Source organism: Sebastes umbrosus, chromosome 12, assembly GCF_015220745.1.
Source record: "Sebastes umbrosus isolate fSebUmb1 chromosome 12, fSebUmb1.pri, whole genome shotgun sequence".
Classification (NCBI taxonomy): domain Eukaryota; kingdom Metazoa; phylum Chordata; class Actinopteri; order Perciformes; family Sebastidae; genus Sebastes; species Sebastes umbrosus.
Window position 1 is genome coordinate 21,477,308 of NC_051280.1, and position 13,698 is coordinate 21,491,005.

A 13,698-nucleotide genomic window follows, 5' to 3' on the forward strand; every position below is an offset into this window, starting at 1 on the left:
GAGCATGACATGGGACCTTTAAAGTATACAAGTATACGTTCATGAACTAAAAAGCAGAGATGCTCACAAGTCATTTTTGCAAGTCCAAGTCAAGTTTCAAGTCTTATTGCAGAGTGATTTTGTAACTAGCATCAGGGAAGTAATTTGTTTTCCTTGATGTTACTGTGCAATTCCAACAGCACCCAGATAACTATCATATATCTTTAGAACCCTGCTATTGAAAAAGGGGGAAAGAGTCATCAAATAAACAGCAAAGCAGTAAATAGGCCCATTTGTGTGAATTTAAGTAGGAAACATACATTTGTATGACTGATCTGAACATCTTGGAGAGTCTTGAAGAGATCACATTACTCCATCCTCCTCCACAAGCCAGTGGCCAGAATATCGACTTGAATATTGACAGCGTGGTGCTGAGCACGAACTCCAGGACCTTATTACATTCAGCGGAATGTGAATATTGACTTTTTTTCTCCTTCTGCATCTCTCCACAGTATGAGAAAGAATCCACCTACTTTCACATGCATAAAAGCATTGTGCCATGCAGTATATATCACAGCTGTTGATGAGAGTTGAGCAGTGAAGTAGGATTAGAATATTTTAAAATTCATCGAATAAGTTCACTTCAGGGGATTTGAATACCGTTGTAATGACATGACGCCTCTGCTTGCCGACAGCAGCTCAAAGATCAGGATGGCAGTCATTTTTCTGGAAACCACACTCATCCTTGAATAAATTTACAATTTGTGTAATGTTCCCTTCATAGAATATGCGGTATTTATTCCTTATACTAATCAAAAGTTTGACAGATTAAAAGAATGCAACAGTGGTCATGTATAAAGGGCACGTCAAACTACAGAAGAGTCAGAAATGTTACTTTGCTGGCAGCCTGATGGTGTGATATTGATCTTTTCACTGTATACATATTTTTTAATGTCAAAAAGCAGATGTGATCGTGTCTTAGCATGAATGATTAGTGAATCTGAAAGTGCGTGGGTTGCATCTCAAGTTTAAAGGACCAGTGTGTAACATTTCAGGGGATCTATTAGCAGAAATGGGTTCATAACTATGTTTATATTAGTGTATAATCACCTGAAACTAAGAATCGTTGTGTTTTCGTTAGCTTAGAAGGAGACGTTTTTATCTATATAGAGAACGGGTCCTCTCCACGGAGTCCGTCATGTTTTGACATGGTACCCCAGCACTAATAGGGTTGTGTATTGTCAAGAATCTGGCGATACGATACGTATCATGATACAGATATGATTCAATATATTGTGATATATTGAGATTTTTAAAAATCTAATTAAGGGAAACTGTCATAGCATAAAGAACACACCACAATATGCATCAAATCTGAGTTAAAAGTTAAAAAATTGACTTTTTTTCTGTAATCAGAACAGTGGGATCTGCATTTGCATTTATCCCTGTAACATCCAACATCTTAGCCTGAGAGAGAGCATCTCTTTGCAAATGAAAGTATTGACTGAGTTAATCTTTGCATGTAAGCTATTAATTAAAAATCGATGCAGTGTTTTTGAGAATCAATACAGTATCACTAAACACAATATCATAATACTCAGTATTTTCAATATTTTCTTACACCCCTAACTAATAGTAAGACGCTGATGAAGAACATATGTTTTCGGTGACTTTAATATCAGTCGGGAAAAAAAAGTCGATTATGATGTTTTGCTTAATTCAGAGATTATTAGACAATCACTTTTCAATAATTTGCCTCACCAAGTCTACAGAGGCAACAAATAATTACTTAATCTTTCTTCACCAGTTTTATTTATTTGCTTTCAAGTCTGAGAGAAATCTTTAATCTAACGGACAAATCCCACATGGGTGCTTGTTATGACTTGTTTCAGTACTTTGTAAGCAAATGGAGCTGGAGCTGCAGAAAGTGTGTTTACATTTCTTAATGAAATTTATTTTTCTTTCCTTTTCACGGCCTGTCCAGAGTGTATATGGGCAGAAGGAAGAAGACACCCAGGGCAGGTCACCAGTCAATTAAAAGTTGCCCCAAAACAAATGGTTTTGATGCTTTAAATGTAATGATATTTCTGTGGCATTGTGAGGTGTCATTCTGATGTTTCACCAGTAGAGGAGGCATAAGATCCACACATGGCTAATGCTCTTTATTGCTCAGTGGGACCATCTCTGCATGCCTGACTGATGTGCTAGTGTGGACTACAGGGTACGTTTTGTATTTCTCCTCCCTCAGCACAAATGCATTTCCATTTATCAACCCAAGAATCGAACATATAAATCAAGAAACGGCCTCACTGTACAGATGAATTATATCTGGAGCAGGAGCGTGCGTGCCAGCGTTTGTTTTAGGAGCCACGGTTTCTTCTACCTCCTGCAGTCCTTAATAACTATTTGAACCCCACTGGAGGAAAGCCTGTCTAAGAAACATATTTTTAAAATTAAACAGGGAGTTTGTATGCGCAGAGAGACAATATTGCGTGCTGAGATCCAGGATTAAAATTCTCACAAATGACACCCAGCCTGTGTCTGTCTCAGAGGACCCAGCCTAATACTTGTTTGCAAAAAAAAAATGGAAAGCTTGAGGGAGCGAAGGAGGATTTATAATCATTTCCCCGAGCTTGCTCTTGATTCTGTGGAATTATTTGAGGACACAATCACTGAGAGTTTAGTGTTTTTATTCATACGTTCAAAAAGCATGTCACACAACAACAGTCATATTAACATTACATCCAATTAAAATCTAATTTCCAAATATAAATTCTTTCAAGTAAACAGAGGCTTTATTAGATTCCACAGGAACGTGCACATGTAATATTACTACATTATTACAAAAACTACAGTCCAACCGTAACAGGATCATCACAGCTGATAGGATATTGAGCAACGTCACAGTTCTCATGAGAGAAGGCAACACTTTTTGTAACTCAATACTTCCATAGAAATACACAAACAAGGACAACGGCTCCACTGATCACGAATATACTGGTAAGCATGTAAAGAATGGTGGTTTAACCTGGACAGACCTCTATAAAGAAGATAGTGATGGCAACTTGATAAACTTTTAATTCTACAGAGGCTTCAGTGTTTTTGTAACACAGTGTGCAAGATACAACTCCCTTGTCATCAGCATGCTTCCAACCTGCCCAGTATTTATCAGATCTGTTCAGTGGGATGAAAAGGCAGCCAGAGAAGAAAGGGCCCCTTCCAGATGTGGAGCTGCTTGTTTTCACCCAAGTCTTGACAGGTGCTCCCTAGAGGCCCGCGAGCAGCTCGCTGAGCAGCACCTCCCTTTCCCCTAGAAGCACGTCTCTCCTCAGACTAGTCCCTTTGTTCACTACCTTTATCTTCATGGCCAGACTCTTGACTTGCGTCTGGGGCAACGCGTCAAAGAAAAAGTCTTCGTTGAAAACTGGGTTCCTGCTGTTCTTGATGATGGTGCTCCTCTGTTTCTGCTGCTTGCCGGGGTTCAGGTAAAGCGCCACGCAGCAGTTGATGCTCTTAGGGTCCGTCTGCTTGTCGTAAAGGGCCTCGGCCGTGAGCACGCGTACCCTCAGCCGAGAGGCCTCCGGCTCGTAGTGAGTGCTCAGCCTCACCGTGCCCCCCTTGTGGAGGTTAATGGTGTGCTCACGCTGCAGGAGGTCTGACGCAGCACCCCTAGAGCTGCCTTTACATCCGCGGAAGGCTGGGGAGGGAGGGCACCGCATGCGGCGACGCTGCATGTTGGGGCTGTTGTCTGCCGAGCTGCACTCATCAGTGGAGAGAGAACTGTGGCGTGCCAGGGAGCGCTTGGCACGAGACACCTTGAGGAAGGGAGGTAGGGAGAAAAAGCAAGTGGTAAGCACACAGAAAGAAGCTTCATGGTGAATCAAACATGGAAAACACTTTTATAAGTTCACCCTAAACAATTTCTGTTAATTTACAGCAGGATTTCAACAGTATTAATCTGTTATTGCTAAAAACAGTGTTTTACTGTTAATACAAAAGAAAACCTGTTAAATTACGCTCATAGGGTCGTTTTTTAACTGAACTATAATGCATTCTTAAAAAACAGCACTTTACTGCTGATCAACTGTCTCAAGTATCATCAGTAACAGTTTCATGCAGTATTTCTTTAATTCTGGGACCTGATCTGCACATGTGAGGCTTGTACATTGTACATGATTCGAGAATCAGTGAATTAGCTTTATTGTTCTTCACTCACATGTTGTTCTGGTTTGCATTCTGTGCTTGTAGTCAGCTATAGACAGACATTTTGGGAAAAGTGTCAACAAGTCTATTATAGCCTTTTTCCTAACAAGTGCCTTTAATTGTATTTAGTGTGACTATTCCTATGTCTGTAACCTGCTAAGTCTATTCATTTAGGCAAAAAATAATGTTTATTAAAATGTATGTAAAAAATACAACCTAAATATTGTATTAAAACAAATCAGTAAGATAATGTAAAAGAAAGTGTATGTTGTCCATGTATCTGTTTTTATGTTTTTTATTTTTTTCCCACTCACAATGTTGTTTGGTTACGATTGCCCAGAAGTCATTATAGATATTTAAATCAATATCCTCCTCACAAACACTAACCATACACTTCCAGGCAACACACACACACACTTATCTTTTTTGATATATTTACTGTATTTTTATTGTTGTTGTTATTATATATATATCTTGTCGTAATTGTTTGTTATCACTATTATGTAGTCATATTATTTCTTTATATTAATCTTGTCTCTATAGGTGGAGGCGTCAGATAAGCCCAGTGGGTTTTTTGCCTCTTCCTGCACTTTATATTATTCATTTATTTTTTTGTTAGGTTGTCACTGTAGTTCTCCGACACACTTGTGAAACTGTGGTAACGTGAGCCGCAGAGTGTAAAACCGTGGTACCACCTGCCGCCGTCTGATTCCGTTGCTCCTAAAGTAGTGATATTATGGTAAGGATCGCCTCTGAGTAACGGCGTTACCACAGTTTTGCACTCTGCAGCTCATGTTACCACTGTCTTGGAAAGGGAGGAGTGAATGGAGGGGTACTCAGCTGGTTGCAATCTACAATCACACCACTAGATGGCGCCAAATCCTACACACTGTTCCTTTAATTAAAAGTTGATAATCTAGAAGAAGATGTGCATAGCATTTGCAATCTGAGGCTATGAATATCTGATTTCTATACATGTGTAGATACAGTGAAAACTTCTAGATGCCGAGAATAACATTTCTGTTCTAAAAGAAACAAACAGGAGGAGAGGAGAGAAAACGTTTGTGAAGAGAGAGCATCTACGTACGGTGTTAAATTGTGCAAAACAAATAAACAGAAGTAAACAGAAGAAGCTTCATGGTGAATCAAACAAGGAAAACACTTTTGTAAGTTGTGAGAACTGTTTCTCACCTTGGCTTGTGTCTCCTGGGTGATGGAGCGCAGGAGAGAGGCAGAGCGTGACAGGAGAGGGGAGGTAAAGGGGGATGACTCTGCAGAGGAGCAGGTGTCACTCTCTCCGCCGCTGAAATAGCGGTAGGGGTTGGAGTCAGCCGGGGCCAGAAGAGTCCCCCCCGCTTGGGAGCGCCTCTGGGTGTTCGGGGAGGTTAAAGGGCTGCTGGGGTCGCTGTGGAACAAGCTCTCCTTGCGGCGGGTGTGAGGAGACTCCACCAGGGTGGAGAAGCCATACGAGGTCTGAGCCTTGGGGACGTACGGCAGAGACATTGCGGTCTGCGACTGGGGGTCAGCGTTTGTGTTGACACTGACCCTGTCCACAGATCCCGCACCGCCCGGCTCGTCAGCGCTCTCTATTTGGATGATGTGACGGTTGGCTGACTTCTGGAGGTTGCGTGTGTCTCCTCCCAGGCGGGAGAAGAGGCGAGGGCTGCAGGGGTTCTTGCTGCTCCGAGCTCTGGGGCTCTGGCTGCAGATGACGTGGTCAGACACGGAGGGTCGTAAGGTGGAGAAGTGCTGGGGCTCCGGGGTGGGAGAGTCTTCTGGAGGGCAGCAGATAAGTTTGGGGGGGATGAAGAAATCCGGGATCTTTTCTGGAGTGAGGACGTTGGCGTAAACAGAGACAGGAATGGCCTCTACAGTGTGAGGTTGCTGGGAATGGGTGCCATGGCTCTCCACAGAGCTACGGAGCTTCTCCAGGAGCCACATGCCCACTCAAATGCCTCAGCTCACAGTGGAGTCTGGGAACAGAAAAGTGATGCATGAAGAGGAGAGAGAACACATCCAACGATAACAGACAAAATCAACAGAATTAGATCTTTTTATCCCCGTAAGACATAAATCTTAGACTAAAGCTGTCTTTTCATTGCACCTCAGGAGCCACATGCCCACTCAGATGCCTCAGCTCACAGTGGAGTCTGGTAACAGAAAAGTGATACATGAAGAGGAGAGAGAAACGATAACAGACAAAATCAAAAGAATTGGAGCTTTTTATTCCCTTAAGACATAAATCTTAGACTAAAACTGTCTTTTCTTTAAACCTCAGTAGAATTTTTTTTTTTTGAAGCACGCAGCAATTTAGTGAAGGAGAGGAATTAAGATGAAGTTGCAGCCAAGAAGGAAACATTTCTTTTACGATTCAGACATTAGAGGAGCATCTCCAAAGAGCACTTTAATTAAACGTGAAATCAATGTGCAAACATAGTGAGATGTAAAAATAATCCTATAAATCTCCTCTAAAGGATACATGAGTACTATTGATATCTGGATCATCTCAAACTAATTCAGCATTTTTTCACAAATCAAACAGCTACATTTAAAAAAACAAACAAAAAAAACTCAGATGCCTCAGCTCACATTGAGTCTGGGAAAAGAAAAGTGATGCATGAAGAGGAGAGAGAGCACATCCAACGATAACAGAGAAATTAAACAGAATTACACCTTTTTTATCCCCCTAAGAAATAAATCTTAGACTAAAACTGTCTTTTCTTTACACCTCAGTAGAAAAAAATATATATCTTGAACCATGCATGTAAGAAGATACAGCAACAGCATTTACTTTCAGATCATTTGGAGCCAGTAGCCAGATTATTTTTCTATTTTTCAGTTCAGTGATTCAGAGTGTCCTGTTGTACTGCAGCAAAGCCTGGCTCTGTAGTATATCTGTAAAACTTAAAACTAAACTTTATAGCCAAATCAAAATCTACACGAAGATAGATCATTGGCCAACCTGTGACAGCCTCCTTTCAAGCAGCTCACAACAAGAGTATGCTCAGACTTGCCAACAGCATCTCTTCTGATCCCTTACATGTTTTAAATGGTGAATATCAACATCTGCCCTCCAAGAGGCGATTTGGAGTCCCTACATTTAACCACATCAGGCTAAAGAACAGGCTTTTGTCCATCAGTCCATCTTGTTGCTAAATAATAATTAATGTGCTGCTAAAGATGTAAATCCAGAGGACAGATGGTCATCTTTGTAATGGGTTATGTATGTATAATTGTGATGTGTTTTGTTTTTTGTCTGATGGGTGTTACTTGTCTGTCTGTTTATTGTAACAGTATGTCTATTGTATGTGTACTTTTTCTCAAACTGAGCTGCCTATGGATGCAAAATGAATTTCAGTGCAAACTGACAATAAAGTTGTATCGTGTCGTATCGTATGCAGCAATTCAGTGAAGGTGAGGAATTAAGATTAAGTTGCAGCCAAGAAGCAAAGATTTCTTTCACAATTCAGACATTAAAGGAGCATCTCCAATGAGCACAACGTGAACTCAATGCGCAAACATAGTGAGATAATCCTATAAATCTACTCATTTGGTTATTAGTTCAACTAAATTGAGGAAGATGTGGACTACTTTCCATTGCAAACAAAGACACCACTCCTCATCTCACTAGCAGAATCTTTATTAAGTTGTTTTTTATACCCCTTCAAGATGTCTTTCTATTTCCTATACAAATTAGTGACAAGAAAAATTATAAATCTCCTCTAAACGATACACGAGTACTATTGCTATCTGGATCATCTCAAAACAAATTCTGTATTTTTCACAAATCAATCAGCAATTTTTGTTTTTTTCGATTAAAATCACTTTAAAGTCGTTGGAATTTTATTAGTCATTGAAATCCTTCAATTAAACGAGCAAAGGCGAATCTGAATAACTTTTTTTTTTCTCAAAAAGCCACACTAACATCCGTCGAGTTTCACATCTAACATGAAATATACCAACCTGTTGGCTGTACAACTCTTTTCCTTTTGGAAGATGGATCTCCGGCTGCGCTCGTCTCAACCTCTCCAAGAGCGCTCCAAACGCTCCAAACGCTCCGTGCGTAAAAGGGATTCTCCCGGTTAGTTGAAGTGTGATCCAAAAGGCTTGCCAGCAGGAAAAGGCTGCTAGATCAGAGACTCTCTCGCTTTATATGACGGGGTCTCTGACTTCTGAGCCAATGAGAAGGTTGTGAAAGCTTCCCATGATATTCACCATGAAACTATATTCCCTGCGCATCCAGGCACGAGGAGGGAAGAACTCATTTAAAGGCTTCATCTGTTATTTCATCACCAGTAAACTGTTGCACATTATGTACTTCTCACATCTCACGCCTCATTGTTTTCTTTTTAAAGAGAACGTCACTGTGATTTAATTTGGTGACATCTATTCTCTCAGGTATAGTTAACACACAGACACCTGCAGTGGATTTCCTGTTTTCAAACTGATGATGATGATGTGGAGTGACAATGTGCTCATGTCCACTATCAGCTCATTTACCAATTATAGCGGAAGAGAAAGCTTTAGTCTTTAGGCACTAAAAGGATTTTGTAAAAGCAGTGGACAAGATAAAGTAAACACACCATGACAAAGAAACTGCACAAGTTTAATAATAAAGAAAGGAATTATATTAAAGGGACTGTTTGTAAGAATCAGAAATGCTTGTTAACAGACGCCTGTGGTTGTTAAGTCAACGAAAGTCAGTGTCAGGCTCGCGCTTGCTCGCTCTACATAGACATGAACAGCATCGCTCAAAACAGTGAGGCGACAGACGCCAGCTAAAACCACAATATCACTCTATATTTCAGCTGCTTGGCAGTAATGTTAGCTGACCAGACGAAGGTCTCTCCATGAATCAATGCTGATCCTAGTGTTGGCTTTTCCTGCTTCAGCCTCCGGTGCTGGGGCTGAAGCAGGAAGAGAAACGTTATTGTCTCCCGACTGCGCCCGCAGGGAGACACCGGCACCCGGTCGGAGACGATAACATTACTCGCTGCGGACCTCCATCACTTCACAAGACACGGGAAACCTCTGTTGGTCTGGAGGAGCAGCAGCAGTTATTTCTGCACAAACGTCCACTGTACATTCACTAGATATTCTCAGAGCTAAACTAACTCTTCTAGTGAGCGCGCGTTCACGTCAAGAGGTGGAGCGAGACAGTGAGAACGCGTGCGGTGTGTGAGTGAAGGCAAGTAGGCAGAGGAGGAGAGACTCCGGTCACACGCGAGCACGCATATGCGAGCGTGCATGGGATCCCGACCCGGTAGATTTATACGTGTAAAAAGTTACAAACAGTCCCTTTAAAGGGATAGTTTGGGTGTTTTGAAGTGGGGTTGTATGATGTACATATCCATAGTCCGTGTATTACTTACAGTATGGCGGTCGGCACGCCCCCAGTTTGGAGAAACAGACAGGATTTACCGAAACAGAACCAAAGCAATGTACTGCTGTGGACGGGGGGCGGCAAAACATATTTTAGACATTTAAAAGAAAGACTCACCTAAAAAATTCCATTTCAATTTAAGTGTATGTTATATTTAGAATATTTTCACCGCTTTACCTCGCCATCAGACAGTCCTTTCCAACGGGGGAACTGAAGCCGTTGTATCCATCTGTGCTCTCGTCGAAGCCACCAGACTCCATTTAAAAAACCTATAATTTGACCTTGCAAAACACACACAGAGGTTGCTGGTCTACCGCTGCCTCGATCAGTTAGTTTGTTTGTGCTATTGTGTGACTTTGGTGAATCTGAACCAACAGCGACCCACATGTTCTGCGAGGTAAATGTACTGTTTTTTTCAATGGAATCTGGTTGCTTTGGCGAGAGCAGACAATGGCTTCAGTTGTCCGCTGAAAACATAGACTGTATAGCTGTCTCACGGCAAGGTAAACTGACCAAAATATTCTAAATATAGACCCTCAATGCCCTGGCTCCTCAGTACCTATCTGACCTCCTCCACCCCTACACTCCATCTCTGGACAGCTTCAAAAGACTTCTCAAAACCCACCTCTTCACCAAGGCCTATGGCCTCTAGCTACTGCTATGTTCCATTGTTGTGTTTATTTATGTCTTTGTTAAGCGTCCTTGGGTTTCTTTAAAGGCGCTATATAAATCCAAGTTATTATTATTATTATTATCCCTTTAAAGGGACTGTTTGTAACTTTGTAAGCGTATAAATGTAGCAGGTCGGCACACATGCGCGCTCGCATATGCGCGTTCGCGTGTAGCCGCTGTACCCTCCTCCTCTGCCTGCTCGCCTTCACTCAGACAGCGCACGCGTTCTCGATCAGCTCGCTCCACCTCTAGACGTGAACTCGCGTTCACTCCACACTGCAGAAGAGTTAGTTTAGCTCTGAGAATATCTAGTGAATGCACAGGGGACGTTTGTGCAGAAATAACTGCTGCAGCTCCTCCAGACCAACAGAGGTTTTCCGTGTCTTGTGAAGTGACGGAGCTGTGCAGAGATTTACGTTGTCTTCTCGTTACCGACCGGGTGCCGGTGTCTCCTCTGCTCTCTCCGGCTGCGGGCGGAGAGAGCAGGGAGACACGCTGCAGAGCCCCACTGCCTCAGCCTGCACTTAGGCAGGAAAAGCCAACACTAGGATCAGATCTAAATCATGTTCATGGAGAGACCTTCGTCTGGTCAGCTAACATTACTGCCAAGCAGCTGAAATATAGAGTGATACTGTGGTTTTAGCTGACGTGTGTCGCCTCACTGTTTTGAGCAATGCTTGTTCAGGTATATTTAGAGCGAGCAAGCGCGAGCCCGACGCTGACTTTCGTTGATTTCACGGCTACAGGTGTCGCTGTTAACAAGCATTTATGAAAGTTACAAATAGTCCCTTTAAGTTGAATTACCATTATGCCTCAATCTGTTTCAAAACTTTTCTATACTGCAGTGCACTCGCAGAACTCAGCTCTCCCAAATAAGCCTATAAATCATTCCAGCTTGTCATAACTGGAACAAAGAAAAGAGCTCACATTATGCCTGCTGTGAAGTCCCTGCATTTGCTTCCAGTTAGTTTTGGGATAGTTTCTTAAACTCCCAGTGTTTGTCCATAAATCTTCTCATGGACGCGCCACTGACTTTGATATTTTGCCAGAGTATGTCTCTCATTGAGCCATCACATCCACATCCACAGACTCTCAGCTGCTTGCTGTACCCAAAATTCTGACAGAGACCTGCGGCGAAGCGACCGTCTGTATTTTTGGACGCAGTCTCTGGAACAATCTGCCTATTCATCTGAGGACAGCAGCATTAAACATCTACTGAAAACTCACTCTGTGAGATGTGCTTTTATATATAATGTGTTGTTTAGAGCTGAAATAACTAGTCAATTAATCGATTAGTTTGGTTTACAGAAAATGAATAGTCAGATATTTTGATAACTGATTAACCGTTTATCATTTTGTCATTTTTCAAATGAAAATCATAACGTTTCCTTCTTCCAGCTTCTTAAAGGAACGGTGAGTAGGATCTGGCAGTATATAGCAGTGATACTGTGTGCCAAGCGTGTAGGATGGCTACGGTGGCTGACGTGAAAACGGCAATGGCCCTCGCTAGAGCCAATTGTTGTAAGAACGCTTAGAGTGTGTGCGTGTGCGTGGGAAGTGAGTGGTGAAGCAAGAGGGAGAGAACAGCGGTGACGGGAGCGAGTAACCGGCCCAAGCAGGAAAACTTTACACAGTGGTTTTGTTCGACAGTAGAAACATGACGGACTCTGTGAAGAGGACCTGCTCCGTACATAGATATAAACGGCTCATTCTAAGGTAACGAAAACACAACAACTCTTATTTTCAGTTGATTATATACTAAAAAAACATACTTATTAATATTATATTCAATTTCTGCCAATAGATCCCCCTAATTGTTACACACTGTTCCTTTAAGTGTGAAGATCTTTTTATTTCTATTTCTAGTAGGTGACAAACTGAATATCTGGGTTTTTTATCTGTTGATTATTTGAATTTCTTTAAATATTTTCTGATATTTAATAAACCAAATGATTAATTGATTAATCAAGAAAATAATCACCAGATAAATTAAAAATGAAAATCATGAAAATGATGTTTGTTGCAACCCTAGTGCTATTATTACTTCTTTTCTGCCATTCTTTTAAAGCCCCACCGTTTCCCCTTTTTGACTGTCTTTCAAAATGACAACAGTTGTTTTGGTTCCCTACATTGAACTATTTGGCACAACTTTACTTTAACCTCTTTCAGCATTCATAAGCATTATATAAACATGTAGTTGTAAGCAGATATAGTCATTTTAGATCATTTTAATCGTTTGATTTTCATCACTTTGTATCTCCATGTGTGGAAGAAGACCTCACAGTCACTATTCATAGCCCGTGCCTGGGCGGCAGCTTTGATCACAGAAACTGCAGAATTACATAATGTGTTAATGAGGGAAGATTAAGTAAATCATGATAACACACTGAAAAACATTTTCCTTAAAAACATTTCCATTTATTTCAATGCAATGTCAGCTCGAACAGTTGCACCACGTTGTGCAAGGACATAAAACCTGAGCAAAATATATGGATAATATGGATATTGATGAATTGTCTTTTTTTTTCTGTCTGGACCAGTTTCTGTTTGGAGAAAGCCAAAGAATGTGTTCAACCCACAGTGTCTTTTACCAGGTGTTAAACATGGAGGTGGATCTGTCATGGTATGAGCAGCCATCTCGTAGGAGTCATTTGGACCAGTCAATGTTCAGCAGGCTTTTAAAAAACGGCCCACTAATGTGAGGCCATTTTACAGGACCAGTTGTGTCGTGCTGGAAATACTGCCCGTTCATTTCAAGTTGACAGTCCCCCACATCCGCACCTTATTAGTATATGACAAGATTAATTAAAACGCTGTTGTTTATTTTCACACGCAGTTAAAAGACCCATGGATTGGCTCCTTTTTGTTTGGCTCTAAACTCGGGTATTTGCATGTTTATATTCTCCTTGCGGTTAGAGTCTGATCTGCTTGGCTGGATGCACACAAGCCCTCTGCTGAATCTGTTCAACCCTTCTGCCGATAACAGCATACTTGGCAGAGATTTTATGTAACTGGTCTTGAAAAAGTGATCAAAGTATCTCCCTTTTATTACAGTAACAAACCATCTAATCAAAATAGTTTTATTTAACCTTATTTAATCAGGGTAGTTTTTGGAGTACTTTTTAGGAACACCAGATTTTAGTTCAGGCATTCACACCTGCAACCTGCACACAACAACTACAGTCTGTTAAAGAGGAACTAAAGAAGGAACACAGCCTACATAATCCCTAATTAAAAGACTACAAGCTGCTCATTTGGTTATTTGTTCAACTAAAAATTGAGGAAGACTACTTTCCATTTCAAACAAAGACACCACTCCTCATCTCACAAGCAGATTTCTTTCTATTTCCTATTCAAATTAGTGACAAGAAAAATATACATCAATATTGCAGAAACCTGAGAACACCTATTCAGTGAAGTGCCAAAGCACAGCCTAATTGAGTTTGAATGGCTCAAACGCA

General features: G+C 41.2%; 1 protein-coding gene across 1 annotated transcript; it reads right to left on the reverse strand.

Moving 5' to 3' along the window:
* Positions 1-2,652: 2,652 nt before the first annotated feature.
* LOC119497992 (C2 calcium-dependent domain-containing protein 4C-like) lies at positions 2,653-8,546 on the reverse strand. The gene is made up of 3 exons (XM_037786462.1): positions 8,146-8,546; positions 5,374-6,155; positions 2,653-3,794 (listed from the first exon to the last, which is right to left on the reverse strand). The coding sequence occupies exons 2-3, from the start codon at positions 6,121-6,123 to the stop codon at positions 3,246-3,248; spliced, it is 1,299 nt and encodes a 432-aa protein (XP_037642390.1). The 5' UTR covers positions 6,124-6,155; positions 8,146-8,546; the 3' UTR covers positions 2,653-3,245.
* Between the last annotated feature and the right edge of the window lie 5,152 nt (positions 8,547-13,698).

Coding starts and splice junctions, on each gene's coding strand:
- LOC119497992 (XM_037786462.1), bottom strand. CDS start 6,123: ATGTGGCTCCTGGAGAAGCTCCGTAGCTCTGTGGAGAGCCATGGCACC. Junction 3,795..5,373: donor CCCAGGAGACACAAGCCAAG/GTGAGAAACAGT, acceptor CCCTTCCTCAAG/GTGTCTCGTGCCAAGCGCTC.